The 19,270-nt window shown below is 50.2% G+C and overlaps 1 protein-coding gene across 2 annotated transcripts in view; it reads left to right on the forward strand.

Moving 5' to 3' along the window:
* LOC144146436 (locomotion-related protein Hikaru genki-like) overlaps positions 1-19,270 on the forward strand; it is a 64,836-nt gene that overhangs the window by 30,836 nt on the left and 14,730 nt on the right. Inside the window, exons 2-6 of one of the 2 annotated variants that reach the window (XM_077678400.1) lie at positions 1,930-2,190; positions 6,592-6,849; positions 11,930-12,086; positions 17,957-18,105; positions 18,816-18,995. In XM_077678400.1, coding sequence (XP_077534526.1) covers positions 1,930-2,190; positions 6,592-6,849; positions 11,930-12,086; positions 17,957-18,105; positions 18,816-18,995 — 1,005 coding nt within the window. Of the gene's footprint in view, positions 1-1,534; positions 2,191-6,591; positions 6,850-11,929; positions 12,087-17,956; positions 18,106-18,815; positions 18,996-19,270 lie in introns of those variants that run through there. The other variant, XM_077678394.1, reaches the window with a different exon arrangement.

Raw genomic sequence — 19,270 nt, forward strand, 5'->3', positions numbered from 1 at the left:
CTCTGAACGGGCAATCCACTTTGTGGCTTTTAGCAGTAAACATAACTTCCAGGGATCCCGACCTCACCTTTTCTATGCTTTTTGCTACACGACTCAGACTCAATCTGTTGCATAATTTGAGACCCTCTAATCTGAGTTTACTAATGGACACCTTCTTGCGCCGCCGCAAAACTGAATTGATAGCAACGAGGGCTTTTTCACCAAAATGCGCTTTCTTTAACACGACAAACCCACCTTCTTTATCTGCGGGAAGAACCGCGAGGTCCCTGTCACGAAGGGCCGCCGCCACCTTGCGTATAGGTACACGGGAAACAACACTTTTGGTCCTCATTAGCACGTCCACACCTTCTGAAATGCATCTTTCGGCCTCAGCTTCGGGGGCACGGCTTGAGACCTGCCGTACAAGCGATAGCAGCTCCGGAGCCTTCAATTTCGGTTCCACGGCGAACTTCGGTCCGAGACTGAGCACGCCTCGGAGGTCTTCCGGAAGCTCCACCTCCCCGACTGTCTTCACGTCGCACCTGGGTCCATGAGGCTTCTTGGGTAGCTCCGCACGCAGTCGCTGCAGAACCTGCTGCCACAGGAATTCCGTGCTGCTGTCCACAATGGCGAAAAACGAGCGCACGGCCCTGCTCCCACTCAAGGGCTTCGACGGATCCTGAAGGCATGTAATGAGCAGTCTCCTGTAGATGCGTGCTTGGTGCTGCCATTCGGACCTCAGTATCCTGCTCACTCGAGCACCATGCCCCACGGAAGGCGCGAACCCGCCGAACAACAGTCTTACTTCATGTGGGATCACCTTGTGCCGGATACAGAACGACAGAGCACGCACGCGGCAGTTGGCATTGGCAACGAGGGAAGCAATGTAGCACGGGTCAACCGAAGAACACAAAGAGCCCGATGTATAAGAAATAAAGTTCACTAGTACGGATTCTTGGGCAAGTTGGTGTGGCGATCTTGATGAATTCATAGCGCAAAAAAGGACGAGGACATAGAGAGAACACACAACACAGCGCTATGTCCTCGTCCTTTTTTGCGCTATGAATTCATCAAGATCGCCACACCAACTTGCCCAAGAATCCGTACTAGGGTTTTCGGAGCTTATACGTGCGTGACTCACCAGCGATGTTTGCTGGTACCATACAGCCCATTCCGTTTTCAAAACACCTACATGACATTCGTCCTGTGCGTATGAAGTAAAAAAAAATGCGTTTGGATTTGTTTTCTCTCCACCAATATATCGCCGACATTGAGAGAGAAAATAATTGGTATGTCAGCGGCCCCACGGGTGCGATGAAACACTTCGTTGGCGGCGCATGTATTCGGCACTGTGCCGGTATTTCCGAACGTGCTATGGGGTAGCAGAATTGCGCCTGAAAAAACGATTGTTACAGACCTGCATTGACGCACAATATTATACGTTACGGCAACGGCATATAACCAAGAGCGATGCATTTGATTTCCGCTACCCACCACGGGCGAGCGTTTACCGATAAATACAATGCTGGAAGCAGGAAGCTGTGGGGAGCGGGAACTATAGTGTAGCGTTGGTGCGGGAGATTTTAACGTTATTCCGTAAGTTGCAATCCTGGGGCAAAAGTCTTAGTTGCGTCCGTTTCGAAAATGTCCATTTCGGGTCCGTTTCAAGACGTGACGTGGTGACACTTGCGATGCCTTTGCTCTGCACCACTGCACAGAAACCAACGCATCCGCCTTGCGTCACACGCGCGTTGTCTGCGCTCAGCCAATCAGAGCTACACTTTGACACCCACATAAAAAGTGGAAAATTTGAATTGAACCCACCAAACGGCTTTTCCTGTTGTACTCTTCAAAAGGTTTCACCACGAAGCCCCATCGGCTATGAAAGTAATGCGCGCACCAATCTGTCGTATTCGCGGTTCTCAGCGTTGCTCGATTGCGCGCGTGCAGCGGTAGACGGCGTCGGGGCCGGCGCGGCCACGGCGACCCCGGGCAGCCCGACTGCGGCGTCGCGCACCAGCTGCCCTCCTCCGGAGATCGTGTTCAACGGGTCGCTGTTCCAGACCGACGGCATGGAGCACTTCGGAAACGTGTACGAGGTGCGCTTCATGGGCCTCTTCGGAGGCGTGGACAAGAAGCGTGCCTGCAAGATCAAGTGCGTCAACGGGGTCTGGCTTGGACCCCTCTGCGCCGTCGAAAGCCAGGCCGGAGGTGCGCGGTATAGTCGCCCACGGAGCGAGCTCATCGCGGCTCGAGACTTGTTTATGCTCTCTGGTTAACGCATGGCGCCACACCCCAAGGCAATCGCATGGCTCTGTTTTACTACAACGCACTCTATTGAGCAATCCAGCTAACAATAAAATTTCGGCGAATGACAATGTCGAACGCACGATGTGACTCTAAAGTTCGGTCTGCGCTGTGGCATCACGCAGAGCAAGCATGACGTTCTGCAGTGCGCAGTGCCACAGCGCAGATCACGTTTTGGAGTCAAATAGCAGGCACGTTGCTATCATCCGCCGAATTTGCTTTGTTGGCTGCATGCATTGGTCAGCCGAATGCATTGGGGTAAACCACAGGATTGCCATTGCCACAGCATCCAGCCGGAAGAACTACTAGCACACGTAGACGCTGCAGACAGCTGTTTTGAGACGTACGGGGTTGGGGAGACTAACAGGCGGATGAGACCGATCATGCCTACATATCGCGACAAGTTTGATTGGGGGACTCACTAGTGGCTCAGTGCTGAGGTAGCCTGGCAAGGCTACTGCTTGAACTGTTGTAAGGCCGGTTACCTGGATGCGATGGCATCGCGCCGCATTTCCCAGCGCATCTGGCTAATGCGATGCGCCGGCTCTGTCAACCTACCCCAGTCTGGGACCGCATTTGCAGGATGCGCCTTTCTAGCGCATTGGTCCCCTCTACATGGATGCGATGCGGTAAAATGCAATGCGATGCGCTACTGTCGCGTTCCTGTAAATGCGACTGTAGTGTCGGAAAATTCGGTCTACGTAAGCGCGACGTGTGTGCCGCATACCAGCATCGCGAAGTCGGTGTGTCATGTTGAGCTGATTCTAATTCTTTGTCAATGTAAATTTTTTCGCGGCTCCTTACCGCGCCGTGGTTGTGCCGATGGTTACGATGCAACGAGACACGGCAGTGTAAATTGGTTTCGTGCTGGTAAATAATCTAGCGCACCAATGATGCTTCATCGCGTAGATCTAGGCCCTGAAGTGGTTCAGATAAACATGCAATGCTTGACAAGCGGAATTCTAGCGGCTCACCGCAGCCTTGCCACACGCTGTTAATGCTTTCCGTTATCTGGCTAGTAACCATGCGCGCCACAGTTTTTTGGGATCGGCGCAAATTCGGTCCCCGTTTTCTAGCTCTGCAGAAAACCACTAGCTCCAGACTTGTGCCAGTACGGAACTTTAACATCTATAACCAATTTTCCATTTTTTTCTTTATTGCTCTTCTTCAACACAGAACAACAACACAAAGCACCAAGCTTTTTATGTACAAACAGTTTTTTTCCATAATGGCCAGCATGAAGAATAAGTATGTTTAGGCAAAATCCTTCTAAATAATATCACTGGTGGCACGCCTCATTCATGTAAGCCTTGCTCAGCGCGCAGGTAGCCTTAATTGGGTACGTTTAAAGTAAAATAACCGACCCTTGCAGTGTTCTTTTTTAAAATTAAAATACGCATTGAGTTGTTTGTTAAGAAAATAGGCCAGGAATGTAGGCGTCGTAAAGAGGCGAGGTATTTACGCCATCTGATTCAGTACGCGCGGCTTGTTTGGTGTCGGTAGAAGAGACGTTCACCAGGTGTCACGGCAGTACACGAGAGGTAGGGTGCCTCGATGCCCGCGTGCCTCCGCGGCGTTGGCATCGAGGCATCCTAGGAGAGGACGCTTTGAGACGCGGGCAAGCGTGTAGGCGGCCTAATTATGCTATGCGGAAAACGCTACAGAAAACTGTGCAGATTCTGCAACGCACATAGTATATGACAATTCCTGAATAGGCGGTTTCAGTCACAAAACAAGACCCCGCGCCTGGCGGTGCGCCAGGTTGCCAAGGCCAGGTGTGTACAAATGGCACGCAGGCCCAGTGTCTGGTCTGAACGAGACGTATCGCGGCGGCGATTTGCTCTTTCCGCCGTGCTGGTTTTGACGGCCACTAGAAACTTGCACAACAGCGCCGCTGGGTAACTTCCATTTGCATTCCAAGAGCCCAGGACACCGCAATTTTTAAGCCACCGCCTTGAAATATGACTGTCCGATTGTAGTTCTCGCTCTATGTAGTCCCGTTTGATCGTACCCGTTAATGTTAATATGTGGTTTAGACACTTTAACCTTGTTTACAGTATTTATCCTATTACATCACTTCTGACGCCGTGTAGCACGAAATGTGAAAGTACCTCAGTACTAATTACTTTTCTTTCTTGGTTAAAAATAATTGAGTCAAGTGAGTTACCGTACGCTAGTTTTTCTTTTTAATTAACGAAGTTGTATATTTTGTCTTCGTGGCCCTTTTAAAGGTCATTACGTAATATTCAGTATCCCCCACTAAGGCGCGCCTCATACCCCTGGGGCAGATTGTATGCGTAATGCTTTAATTTGGTATTTTTCCTTTTCGCAAGCGGATTCCACCAATTTGGAACAAGTGAAGCGTTCTTCCATGCTGGTGTGTATGGGAGGGAGTGAAATGGAATGCATTCTGAGCAAATGTATTCGCAAAATGCTCGTAATTGTAATTGGCCTTTTAGCTGGAAGTCGGAAGTTATTGTGCATCTTGGCAGCATACAGTTTTGTGAGTTAGTATTCGCAGGAGCCCAGTACAGCTACCGCTTAACGGGGTCAATTCGAAAATGGAGCGGCTAGTGGCGTCATGGCACCGCATTTGGGTCGGAATTATTGCGGCGCTTACAGCATTCACGCATTATATCCCTTGGCCGAAACTATTCCGTTCCCATTATTCGCCATTTTCATTGCCTTTTCCGTGACACTGACCTCCGAGTATCTCCTCAGTTTCAGGGAAATTGCCCTTCATTACCGCCTCCTCCGCCGTTCTCTCCCACCCCCACACCCACGCCTATCCCCCGAGGCTGCCCACATGTGGCGGATACTACAAACGCGCACGTTCCCTAATCGTACTCAACTAATACATACGCATCCGCATCAATTCCACGCACCCCACTGCCCCAAGTGCGGTCAGCTGGATACTCTGTATCACCCTCTTTGCGAATGTCCTGCTGACCCGTATTCCCCACTCCCCCTCCCCCCATCCCACTGGGAGCAGGCCCTGGGCAGCTCCGAGGAGTCCAGCCAAGTGCTGGTCACCTGCCGAGCTCTGGCGGTCGCGGCGGACCTGTGGTCCTCCGCCACTCCCCTTCGCTTACCCGGTTTTTTAAAATAAAGTTTTGTTCCCTTTCTTCTCTCTCTTCCTCCTTCCCCCATCCTTCCCTCTGCTGCCTCCTCCAGACTTCTCGGTTTGAAGGTCGAATGGATGCCATACCACGAGGAAACTGTTGGAAGGAAAACGGTTAGAAGGATACCTACAGGCCAAAAACGTAATGAAGGGCCCAAGAAGGCTCATATTGTTAACATAGGGACCGCGTACACGCTTGCTTCGCTGCAAATGACGCCGAAAGACAAAAGCGTTTCTCCCACATGCAACGTCCCTCTTGGTTAATTCAGTTGCCCATTTCGTATCTCACCGACTATCCAAGAATTGAGATTTAGTTTCAACTTGCTTCTGGAGGCCGAGTAGTAGTGGCCGATGCATCTACTTCTGCACGGCATTAACCGGTGACCGGTGACCTCCTGGGTCACTGATGGTAACCCAGTAGTGAGCCAGTGAGCTACCAGTTAGCAGACGCACCGGCAGGAAACCATGCTGCTGTGCGTGGTGAAATCTATTTTCTTGCTGATTTGGGGGACATGCTACATGTGCCCAGCTGGTCGTGGCATAGCATTACGTTTATGATCAAATGCTCGAAAGTTCTTGAGTTCTCCCGCATAAGCATCATTAAACGTAAAACGTGGCTTTGTGTGACTTACATATTTAAGAGGCGGTCATATACCAGTTTCCACGCAGTCAGAAGCCATCAGGCTGGCCGGGGACTTGTGACGACTACGTAGTTACGAGCGCGCTCGCGCGCCCGCACGCACGCACACCCACATCCACCTACACACAAAGACACGCACGCACGCACACACACGCACACACGCAGAAAAAAAACTTAGATATTCGGATAAAATTCTTTTGTTCAGTTTGTATTTAAAAATAACCTTCTCTGTACGAATTGCGGCTTTAAAGAACGGCTTTTCGAGGTTCCCGAGAGATTCATTCGATGTCATAAAAAGCTGAGAATGGACGGACCAAAATTACTGCGTTTACCTAGTCCAAGAAAGACTGTCACCTTTCGAAGGATTTTGGAATTAAGTGAGGCCACAATGATACGAAATATGTGCGGCGGCATATTAGGCGAATCAAAGGCCTTATTTCGAGCAGCATCAATAGTTGATCCGCGAGATTAATCGCGTTGCGACAGCCCCTTCGCCGGCGCTCGTAACACGGACTCAGCGGAGAGCGTCGCTTCCCTTGCACAGACGGAGGCCGCTTCCACTCGGTGCTGAAGCCCTGCCCGCTGCGTCCCCAGAAGGTCCACGTGGTGGTGCACCACGAGGGCCGCCCCCTGGCCGTCACAGGACTCACGCAGATGGCGCACGAGAGCGTTCTCAGCTTCCGCTGCGCCCAGCTCGGCCGCTACAAGTTCGTGGGCAACGCGACCGTGCGCTGCCTCAACGGCCACTGGTCGGCCGCTATGCCCAGCTGCCTGGACACCTCGCAGCAGAGCAATTTCTCCGGTGAGCAACTTTCACCCACTAGGGCATTGAGCGCGAAAGCAACTGACTGATCAGAAGGCGGTTGCGGGGGATGCCACGAGCTCTCGGGTGGGCTTGCGTTCACACGTTTTAATCCACGCCGCTTAAAACATATGTTTTATTGTTGCTCGGACGCCACAGGATTCAAGCACACAGATTTCAGAGGTCGTCTCAGAAGCTCATTTGGTTTAATTCAACACGTAGGTATGTCAATCAATCAATCAATCAATCAATCAATCAATCAATCAATCAATCAATCAATCAATCAATCAATCAATCAATCAATCAATCAATCAATCAATCAATCAATCGTGAGGGTCTATAAAGTGTCAGCTACTTATGGCAGCCTAGAAAGTAATCCGAGTTTTTTGGGATAATTTAAAAGTTATAATCATTCACACAGCACGGAAACACAAGTGTTTCCGTTCTGTGGAAGTGGAGTAAAATTCCCTTAAATTTACAATCTTGTGGTTCGTAGGCTTTTGCTCATGACTGCCCGACCTGACTATAACGCTAATATATGGGCAGGATCACAATGCGGCTCCTCATAAGAAACAGCGGCGGGGCGTTCCGCTCTCGGCGGGGAGTCGAAGTAAATGGGAGAGAGATCAGGCTCCTAATGAGGAATAACGGCGCCTCTTGGGGAACAGGATTCCCTTACTCCTGACGGCGAACTATGATGTGTCATATCATGGATCAGGAACGTGAGAAGTAGCGGATGGATGAGAAGGAGGAAGGGATTGTACGAGTTTGCTTATGAATGAATACACCTGTGTTGAGAAACGCTAGAGGGGCACAGGTCACGGTGGTCAACGTCTTTGATGTGCACCCGGCCGTCGTCTTCGCTTGAAAGCTGGTGTGTGGTCAACCAAAGCCTTTTGTTGACGGATGCCACCATCAGTTGTCGTTAACGGTCCCACGAGCGGACAATCTATCTCCGCCTGCTATGGCGCTTTGTGATTGCACGTGGCGGACTGACGTGTCCTCTCTTTAATGCGATAGTCACACGGACGGGATGCGTTGACTCCGTGGACTACCGGGCGCGCAAGCTTGGGAATCAAGCTCACGAGGTCTACCCGTCTCCTTGGTGTCATGTTTTGGCGTCATCGGACTCAACCTGTGTGAAATGGAAAGTTGCCCCCTCCGTGCGAGTGTTGCTCGTTCGTTTCGAGTGACAAGATCTTCTTGATTGGTGCAATCCTGGCCGCATCGAGAGAAAGCAGGAAACGGGGAAGGACCTGAACGAGAATATATATATAATCTCGGGTGCCCGGGAGCGCATCGGCTTGTTTACTGAGAGTCGAATCGCGTAACATATTGTATAAAGTCTCTTCTTTGTCCCACTGGGCCCCGATGTGTGCCCCGACTCGGGGCCAAACAAGTCCATCATCGGTCACACACGAAGGTTCATAACACCTGTCAAACATATACGTTAACCAAGGGCCGAAAAGAAATCAGATTGCGAGAGAGAGAGAGAGAGAGAGAGAGAGAGAGAGAGAGAGAGAGAGAGAGAGAGAGAGAGAGAGAGAGAGAGAGAGAGAGAGAGAGAGAGAGAGAGAGAGAGAGAGAGAGAGAGTTTTAGTGTTTTAGTGAAAGGCAGAAGGTTGTTGGAAGGATTTTAGGGACTGTTGCGAGGTTCATAGTCCTGAGTACAGGCTACTGTTTACTGTTTACGGCTTCCGAATAAAGTTCGCCAGGTCGCTTTGCTCCTCTTCCCTTCCAGGTGAGGTCAGCCATGCCCTAGTGCAATGTTTTCTAAATTGGATGCATTGAGGGCACCCATAAAGTATGTTGTGTTGGTTACCGATAATTTTGCGTCGCCAACATAAATGTGGAGTTGTTTTATCATATCTGAGGAGGAGGAGAAGGTGGAGGAGAAAACTTTATTTAACAGGGAGATCGGGTTGGTAAGTCGTAAGTGGACGGGGTCCTCAGTCCAGGACTCCGTTGATGCGGCCTGCCGTTTTCGCCCTTTCAGCGAGCCAAAGCTGCTAGTCTGAGCTGGCAAGTTCACTCTCCCACTGATCGTATGCAGGATTAGGAATTGGTGCAAGGGCTGGGTTTGAATGGCCAGCCGAAACCATACGGTAGAGCTTTGCTGGGCTGCCGCAGTGCCTTCACATGGCGTAGTATAATGTGGGGTGAATGGCGTGTGGCCTAGTGGGGTGTGGAAATGTGTTTGTTTGGAGTTAATGTAGCCTAGCTGGCGTGTCGATTGTTCTGGCTTGTGCGTGTCGGATTGGGGTTTGCTGCTGAAAGTTGACGCCTAGCTGTTCCGTATTCTTTAAGGTGAAGTTGCAGATAAATTGGTTCCCCAGATGACGGAATTTGGCAGCTGTTTCTGGCAGGCCTAATGTATACGTCGCGGAGGAGGAGGAGGAAGTGATTGTTGGGGGGGGGGGGGGGGGGGGGGGGGGGGGGAGGGGGAAAGAGGCCGGTAACTGTCTGGCGTTTCGCCGACACCTCAACCGGCCGAACGGAAGCGAGGAGGGTGGGAGAGTCGTCGCGGGTTGATAAGCCCTTTCATTTCCCAGTATTCCGGCGTGGCCAGGACTCCAGTACAGCTTTATCGCGCCTTTGGTACATTTGAATGGGCGTGCCGCTAGGCGGGTCTAACAGTCGTCTAACAGTCTGAGTGCAACAGTCGTAATGCCCTTTGTTGTCGGTATAGATATTGAAGTGGCGAACTTGTCTGAAAAGAAGAATAGTTTGCCAGCGGCGTATAGTTCCGCTTCCTCCGCTGAGCTGAGCTGTTTGTTGCCTTCTATAAGGTTCTGTTGAGTCCGGCCCATTAAGCTACAGCCCACGAGCGTCCCTTTACTGCCGCATGCGTGTGTGCATACATTTGCTCGGGTTCTTTTTCCGTTTTCTTGGTGAAGTATTTAGTTCTGATGGCTCTTCGTTCTGCATGTCTGGCTCGGTGATCCCTGTCTGTAGTGAGTGCACTTACAGCACAGGAGGAGGCAGTAGAAATACATCACCGATCCTGTACAATTGAGCGGGTGCTCTTGCAGAAGTGAGAAGGAGCGCATTTAACCATGTGATCGTGGACACAGGTTTCTGCTAATCGTTATACGCGTGCCGGCAACAGCGACGGCCAGGGATGACGGCACCCCCAACCCAATTGACCTGTCATGACCTCCCGGGGTTCGGGCTCTCATTTTCCCGAGAGGTTCATGCAGTCACGCAAAGTATGGGCGACTGCTACTTACTGGGACATCAAGAACAGCTCCAGCAAACATACAAATTGATTGATTGATTGTAGGGTTTAACGCGCCGACGCAACGCAGGCGATGAGGCGCGCCGTAGTGCAGGGCTCCGGATTAACTTTGACCACCTGGGGACCGTTAACGTGCGCCGAAATCTCGTGCACACGAGCATTTTTGCTTTTCGCCTCCATCAGAAAAGCGGCCGCCGCTGCCGGGAGTCGAACCCGCGACCTCGTGCTCAGCAGCGCAACGCAAACATACAAATCCATGGTGTGCATTGAGGTATGCGGTGAAGGATCGCAGGGAAACGTGCCACCTATCTCTGGCTACTCGTGTCAACATCACTCGAGGTTTCTTGCGCCTAAACCCAACAGCGTCTGCAAGTCACGCCTTCTGGCCCAGGGGCAGTCAGTCACTAGGGTAGGGTGGGAGACGGGGTCGGTTAAGGACGCTTTTCAGAACGGGACAACCTTTTCTCCCCTTTCTCCATTAGGAAACCCAGTATCCTGTCTCCAACTGCCCATTTGCGTTTCCCGTAAATGGCGCTTTGTTTCTTGGGTCGCAGGCATGCATGCAAGCACAATTAACGGCAGCGGGCAAATTTCTTGCTGGAGATTCTGCGTTTCTACGAATACGGAGTGCTGAAAGGACTTGACTTCTAAAAACTTTTTCTTGCAAGTAAATAAAACATTCAAAACGCAAAATTTTCGACAGATGTCGCCGACGTGCACTATTGTGATGTAGAAGAGGATAATGTCCGTGTTTTAAAGTCATGCTCAACTTAATTAAGCTCTTGGTTTCGCTTAAGAAATTACAAGGATTTACAAAAAGGAAGTAGCTCAACACTACGAGCAAAACGTTAGTTCGTCAGTGGTACAATTACATAATGATCGGACTAAGAAACAAGGTCAAATTTGATATTTTAATCTCCTGTCTTGAATTCTTTCTCTCTCGTATAACTCGGACACGTTAATATGGGATTCGATGTAACTACACCGTCTGTCATAGTCATATCTTTATATCTTTACCCGTCGCGGTGGCGTTGTGCTGTCCCAAGGTCGCCGGTTCGATCCCGGCCGTGGTAGCTGCTTTTCTGGTGGAGGTGGAAAGCGAGAACGCCCGTGTGTCGAGATTTCGGTGCACGTTAAGGACCCCCGGTTGGTCAAAATTAATCCGGAGCCCTCCACTACTGCGCGCCTCTTCGACGCGTTAAATTACTAAAAATGTTTGAGTCCGAACTATTACGTACAGTCACCGCAATGTCGTGAAGGCATTCGGGAGGCTTTCGCCAGGTTCTGTCATTATGTAAGATCGCAGTGCTCCATGTGAAAAATTTCTAAGGTGGCTCTACCCGCCGCAATCTCAGCCGCCGATTGGAAGCCCTCACTGGTGACATAAAATTGCAGCACCGCACTTCTCTCGCTGCGACATCAACAATTTTGATTACTGACAGGCACCTCTGCGGCATGTGCATCACGGACTATCGCAGGTGAGCAATGGTATAGTTATGTGACCGGGAGCAACAATGCCGCTAGATGTGTCCCGCCTTCGTTTTTGTTTTTGTTCATGGTGTGTCTGGCATCTTCAGACTAGTAGTGTATAAAGAAAGAGGATGCTGATTCTTCGTAGGAGATGCCACCTTCTTCCTCACGCGCATGCGCTCGCTAAAGGTCCGGATCGAAGTCTTTGGTCTGCAGAAGCAACGGAGCTCAGACGCAACCGCTTCCTCTACTTGCATTCACGCGTGCTATGCTCATTGGAAGACCTTGAGAGTGGAGCGCAGCCCGTATTTCCCGCCTCCGTCATAGTGGCCGAATGAGCACCAAGAGAAAGCGGTACTGTCTGCCGTACAGTGCAGGTTCCGCCAACCATACTGTACTCGGTGGAAAAGGGCGACCATGGCTTGTCCGAGACGGGTGAGCTGGTAGTCTACCCGGAGACCAACGTCTACCTCTACTGTCTCTACCAGCGATTCAGCGGGAACCCCCAGTGGGCCTGGACCTCGCAGAGGTACGTAGAGAATGTCCTCATGAACACTTGGACGGAACGACGGTCTCTCCGCGTCAGCATTTTCGCAGGCGAAGTACAGCTTGCTGCACTCGCTGGGTTCCATCTCAGTATAGTCACCATCAAAGAAGCGGCCGGGAGGAGCTTACTTCCTTTCATCTTCGTGCAATTTCTTACTGTTCATACAGCTCCTACTCAACTTATCGCTTAATTTTTCTTGGGATCGCTTTCCTACGATGGAAGCTGAAATTTGCGACAGAATTTCTATTGGCATGTGCGTATCGAACAAGAGAATCAAATACAGTAGTTTACTTCCTCGCTTGGGTGAGCGCTATGCATAAACGAGACAAATTTGGCCTGTACTTTATCAACTACTGCTGACATGATTGGACAGCGAAGATGCTAAAATATCGGTGAAAATGGTATTACAAATGAATTACAAATTTTGTTTAAATGGTGAGAAGGGGAGGGGCCGACATTGCCGGTAGACTTGATAGGACTACTTCGGTGTGCTTTTTTCTTCGGGGGGGAGGGGAGGGGGGGTTGAGATCGCTTCCTCTCGCTTCTCTCTCCCCGTATCAGCTACTTTATAAAGACTTTCCTATATGGAAAGCACAAACTGAAAAAGGTTTACTTTTCAAGGGAACCTGGTCTCAAAGAAGGGAACAGCGCAACACAGACAAAACAGTGACAACCTCTAGTGCTTCCTTCTTCCTCCTCCTTCTTTCTCCTTGTGTTTCGTCTGTGTTGCGCTGTTCCTTTCTTTGTAATTACGCACCAACTCGCGCAAGTCTTAACCTGGTCTGAAAGTGACGCATTGTTTTCAAACAGGCGATAATAAAGCGATCGAATGGCGAATAAGTTCCCTGAAACACACATGCATACAAAACACGAAGCAACAGAACCAGACCGCATCTAAAATTTAAATCTTTAGCCTAGTAACAGCCAAAATGCTATACTTGTGAACTCTACATAGTCCCCTCAACCCTCCCCAAAGAAAAGGCGAAGAGACAAAAACAATAAAAAAAATATAGTACTACGCCTTGTCTCATGTTCTTCCCGTCGTCTTCATCTAGACTGCGGAATGAACGTTTAATAAAAAGTGCATTAACAATTATCGAACTAAGGTAGATGAAAATTCCAGCTCTAGGCCGATGTACGGAAAGCGGAGATCCGCTGATGATGCGGGAATCCTTGAGAATAAATATATATTTACGTCAGCATATTTTTTGCGGGGAAGATAAGTTAGAGCAGGGTGGAATATGAACGGCAACGGTACTCGATGAAATGCGCGCTGTAAGAAGTGAATTAGTTCTTGCTTCTTCAAATACTTATCCCTCCCAAAAGAAGATAAATTAAATGTATATTATTAAATTAAATTAAACTGCGGTGACCGGAACAAAAGAATGCGCCACATCTGGAAGAAGCCTACCTCCCCTTTTAAAGCAGTACGTTGCGATGGACATAGCAAGCTTAGCGCACACAAGTCCCACGTCCTCCGCCGCGTTTGTTGCCCAAAATTTATCCCCAGCAGCGTTAACTGCAGAGAACAAAAAGCCTGGCACTCAACCAAACCGGCCTCATGAGACATAGCGTGCTAGTGGCTTGCAATCGCTCTACAGGGTCGAACAAAAATACCGCGTGAACAAAATGCAACAAATAAATGCACATTTTTGCGAAGCCGGCGTTTTACCCGCTGCGCCAGGGGTGCCCCAATATATGCGCATACGTTATTTTGCTAGAAGTTGACGCACATAAAACGCCGTGCGGTCACCAGAAGGGACACGAAAAAGCGGCTGCACCTCTGAAAATGACGAATACTGCCGCCAACACGGCCCTCTTTTTTATTGCGACAGTACGCCTAACGGTATAATCTAAATGAAGTAGTGAGGCCCGCCTCCTGAATGAAGTCAAGAAGGGGCTGGTGATGCGGCCCGTGCGTCCAACGGGGAAGGCCGGGCGACCGGCCTGGATAACACCGGGGGCTTCTCATGTGACGAATGCGTGCCGACTGATGGCCCGGACCTGCTCCCAAGAGGCGATTCAGGCTCGCCTCACTGACAGGTGCAGTGGAGCGAGCTTGCGTCGTCCAAAATGCCCAAATCACCGGAGTCGGAGCTGCGCCCGCGCCGATTTTCCCAAACGCCATAACTACTCGCGGGGAATTGAACAGCCCCAAAGGTCTGACACACGAGCCGGAGGAAGGGCACGCGTGGAGCACCAGAAATAATCCTTTTGCAGGAGAAGAGTGTCGACCTGGGTGAATTGAAGCAGTGACGGTTGCCGCACCACCCTCTGTAGATGACCGACCGGAGATGATAGACAGCTGTCGATTCCACAAGGCACGAACACCGCACAGGAACAAGTTAAATCGTGTAGGGAATTGGTCCCCAACTGCTTGAGTAGATTCTGTGTAATTGTGGAGGCATGGCTTTAGGGCAATGTGGAGGAAAGGCTCTAAAGTGGATTGGCGCTTTCGGGTGTCCATATACGTTCCTCCACAATGGAAGGAAGAACGCCTTTGTAAGGTAGCAGACATTATGTCCACTGTACGTCCGAACGAGTAGGGTACACCAGGGGTGTCTGTGAGAGATTTTGGCGCACCCGTGCGTGGACGCAAGTTTGAAATGCATCAGTTGAGCCATCCGACGGAAGGGGGTCGGGCTGCAGCGCTGGGCGATTGGTGTAGTCAATCGATTGCTGTGCTAGTAGAGGTGGCATAAGATCGAAGTAGTAGGACAATGCTGCTCCAGCGGGAATTACGTTATATATAAAGCGACTTGTGCGCTTCGCATACCTGTCTAGAGTGTTGAACTCCGCCCCCAGCTTGCAGCACTGGAATAAGGGTCAAGTAAGGCAGGCATGCCATGGGTTTGCAGTTTCCAGGTGGTAGAGCCAGGTGTTGAAGCTAAGCCTGGTAGATCAGCGAATTGTGCAGAATATACTGAACTAATGCGCATGCCATCACCATACGAACAAGTGGTCAGAAGGCCAAGGCTATATGCGTCAAAAGAGGCGCAGCATCGCGAAAGTTTTTTTTTGTGTGTGTGTGTGTGGAACTGACTAATGGAACCGCGGAGCCAGATGCGTGTAGTTCCAATCCCAACATTCGGATCGACGAAGCGGAGGGTAGGGGGGGGGGGGGGGGGGGGTGTCCACGAAAGACGGTGACGGCCCGTCTATCCGTGACCGACTTCGTAGCGGTAGTATCAAGCCGGTCATAACGCATCACTGATCGGTCTCGTCAAGGGCAGCCTGGAAGCCTCTCTGCTGGTGATCTTAACTCGCATGTATCCACCAAACTGCTTACGTCCGTGCATACAAGAAATCGAATCTCGGGAATGGTAGCGAACTGCCTCGCCAGTGGAATGCGGGACACGTTAAATAGTACTGGCGACAACACGTAGCCTTGAGGCACTCCCCACTACGAAAGGAACTGTCCAACCCGCTCCTTTCCGATACTGATGGTTAATGATAGGACGGTGCACCAAGGACGGCATAAAACTGCAGACTCTATAGGAACTTGGAGCCACCGTGAGATCACTAGGATCGGCGCACTCTTCTTTAGCAGCCACGTACACGAATCTCAAAATTAAAACGATAGTTAAGCGCACCACACGCGTGCGTCTACGCTGGCTCCCTCTTTCGGCACAAAATAGACGCGAATAAGCTCGCGCTCACGCGTGACCCAAACTGCCCAATGAGAAAGTGGCGAAAGATACCGGGTGACGACAGAAGAGTGTACCGAGGCGGCTTGGTGGCGCTACTTTTAGATGTAGTTCTAGGGGTTTTATCGCCAGCGCAGCCGGGGAGATAAAACTGCACAACGGCGTGGCGGTAAAAGGGGGAACGGCGAGGACAGAGAACATGGCCGAACGCTACTCATGCGAGGGCTTGCGTGACGTCACTGTTCCATTAAGAGCACAGAAATTTCACTACCGAACCGGGGTGCAGACGATCCTGCATATTTTGCTCCGGACTGCCAGGAGGGCACTAAGTGCACACATAATCCTGGCGCCGGGGAAATAAAAAAAGAAGGGGGGGGGGGGGGGGGCAGAAGGAAAGAAGGGCAAAGAAGGAAGAAGGTGAAAGAAAAGATCCTAATTGAAAGCTCACTTTAGTTCCCAGGAAGACGCTTTTAGGAGGAGGTGGGCACCCTATTCGGCTGTGTGCTCCCAGCTCAGCCGAGGTCCCATAAAAACGTTTGAACACGTTGATGGAGGCCAAGAGGTGAACATTGATTCGCGATGTAATCGGCAACTTCGAGACGGCAAACGCAACGAACGTAATGTTATCGCTTCTTTTTATAACACGCGGTATAAGTTGTCTGGCGCTCGCGACGAAAGGTTTTTTTTTTTTTTTTTGCGTGCGTGTGTGTGTTTGGCAGAAAATGTCAGCGATCAGATGTGAGATTCTTCTGGCATGCGCAGCTGTACTCAACGTAGAATTACGGGTAGCTGAACTCTCTGTAGCGGCGGCTGGGCTCCTAAGGATAAAACTGGGTCTCATTTGTGAGTAACATTTGTGTCTTATCGATTCCCTCTCCATGTAGAGAAAACGTCTGGGCGATTCTCCAGCTGGGTATTTCTAGCGCATGCCATCGCACGTCAGTGCGAAACCCTGGAACGCCTGTCATTTCCAGGCTACCGATAGCTACCGGTCTAATAAACGTGAACTGAATTCGTATCAACGTAACGCACACGGTATACCGGTCAGTTTTCCTGGATAATCGTCAACAGTCATTCTTTTTTAACTCTTAAATTCAAGCATGTATTGAACACATAACGTTCCATAGACGCGGCGCTGCACAGCCTGTGTGCACACAATACGCTTTTACGGGCAGCTCGGCCAAAAAAGTGATTGTGAGACGCATAAATGAGGGTTTGAAAACCCCTTCATAATGCACTGCATTACGCTTGCATTTTCTAGTGTTCTAAACTAAAAATTAAAATACCATGTGGTTCGCACATGAATTTATGGCTCCCCTTTTTCGCTTCACGTGTTTGATTAGCTATTTTCTGTTCCCTTTATTAAAGCCAGGTTTACTAAGGTTTTTCAACCTAAACATAAAATACCACGTGATTTTCGCATGAATGTATGGCGCCAATCTTTTGCTTTGTGTATTTGATTAACTATTTCCTTCTCCCTTTATCGAAGCCAGCTTCTCCGACTCGCCAAAGCTCGCTTCTCCTTGTAAACCCTTATTGTGTGGAAAAGCACGCTTTCCGTCTAAGCAGAACCATTTTTGAACCTCGGAAGTCGGCGCAGCTTTTTCTTTTTTTGCTTCTTACTTGTCTCGCTTTATCTCTCTATCTCTCTTTTCGATCCCGTCACCACCGAGCGAAATAGACGCACCTTGTTTTGCGTTCTCAAACAAGGGCTAATTACGTCACTGCGCATACGAAATTGGCAGAGCAAAGAAAAAGTTTATAGAGTTCATAGTGCGAAATACTTGCCAAATCATCAAGAGAAAATGCGGCTACCCCGTTGTACTACAGCCTTGCAGCTCGGCGGTGACAGATTTTAATGTGCTCCTTCCTGCCACAGCAGTTTCTTTTTCTTTTTTTTTTTTTTTCGGCGGCAACTGCGAGAGAGGCTGAATTGCTCGCCCGAACCTCCCGCTCCGAATCAAAGCCGCTCAGGAGGCGGCTGAATTCCCGCGCGCGTATGTTAAAAGGCCGAAACACCGCAGGCCGCATTCTTGCTCTTTGCTTTGCACGTAATGTTCGTGCCGCACCGGCTCATTGAAAATTCACCCTTTCGCCTCGGTCGGAGAACAGCGATACGTTTGTCGTTTCGCGTTCCCTCTTTTTGTTGCCCCGCCGTCGAATGGGAAATAGGCCGTGACGGGCGCGTTTATTGGGCTCGTTCAGGGACTACGCCAAGGGCTGGATCCTGTCCGCCGACGAGAAACAGTGGCGCTACGAGCTTCTCATTTACAAGGCGAAGGAGCACGACTCCGGGACGTACACGTGCACGACGCCTCGGGGACAGACCAACGAGATCCACGTCACAGTCAGGGGTGAGCCGCCGCGATCCGCTTGCAGGCGCAGCAATTGCGCACCCCCCAACTTTGTTGCTCCGTTTGCAAGAAAACAGGAAATAGGTTCCTAAGTCCTCATTTATTTATACGGCAGCTTCAGCTTTCCTGTGCTCGAAGGCAATGCGGCCGGGCTGATCAAACGCGAGTTTCTCATCATTGATTTTGGATTGGGGCAAGGATGCGATTTAAGCGCAGTTTGTAAACAACATAGCCGGGAAAATGGGGTGGATGACTGTTTCAAGCTGCCGGGAACTATATACACGCAGCTGCTTGGTGCCAGTAGAAGCTAGTAGAAGGATGATGATCACACACCATGTAATCACACTCTTTTATGGCGAATTGCCCAGAGAGGCAAAGCTATATATATATATATATATATATATATATATATATATATATATATATATATATATATATATATATATATATATATATATATATATATATATATATATATATCAACCGGCGGGGTTGATTTCTTACTTGGTCTCCCGTGACTGGCTCAGTCCACCGTTATCCGTGACGGTTTTGGGCACGCAACCAATCAGGCGATAGCGCGTCAGAAATCAACCCGCCGGAGGATTTCGGGCACACCATAGGATTGACCCGAGATCTCATCGCTTTGTTCTTGCCGATTCCTTGAGGAGCTGACCGTGACTTTTCTCCCCTCTGCTCGCACTTGTACGCAGACGTAAGCTGCCCGCCGATCGAGGGCTACGGAGACGACAACCGCGTCACTAGCGACCACGGCAACCGCATGCACAGCAAGGCCAAGTTTGCCTGCATGGAAGGCTACAACTTGGTCGGCTCGGAGGAAGTGGTCTGCAGTCCTTCAGGCCGCTGGTCCGACAAGGCGCCACACTGCGTAGGTGGGAGGAGCCTCGCCAGCGCGGCCGCCTGTAGGCTTTGCTAGACGCGACCATGCACGCTGTACTGTCTGTCGCCCTCACGCGCTGACCCGACGCACCGCGCAAGCTTGCACCACTGACGTTACACGGGTTGTTGGAAGCCAGGGCTCGTAGTAGAAACATGCGTTGTTTTGTTGCGACGCTGTTGACGAGGTGCAACCATATGTACTGACTTTAGATATTAAACAGAAGACAGTTGCGTGCACTCGGAAACAGGCCATACGAGTTAGCTAAGC

The sequence above is a fragment of the Haemaphysalis longicornis genome, unplaced genomic scaffold (assembly GCF_048455015.1).
Source record: "Haemaphysalis longicornis isolate Haplotype H1 unplaced genomic scaffold, Haemaphysalis longicornis Haplotype H1 scaffold_1, whole genome shotgun sequence".
Taxonomy (NCBI): Eukaryota; Metazoa; Arthropoda; class Arachnida; order Ixodida; family Ixodidae; genus Haemaphysalis; species Haemaphysalis longicornis.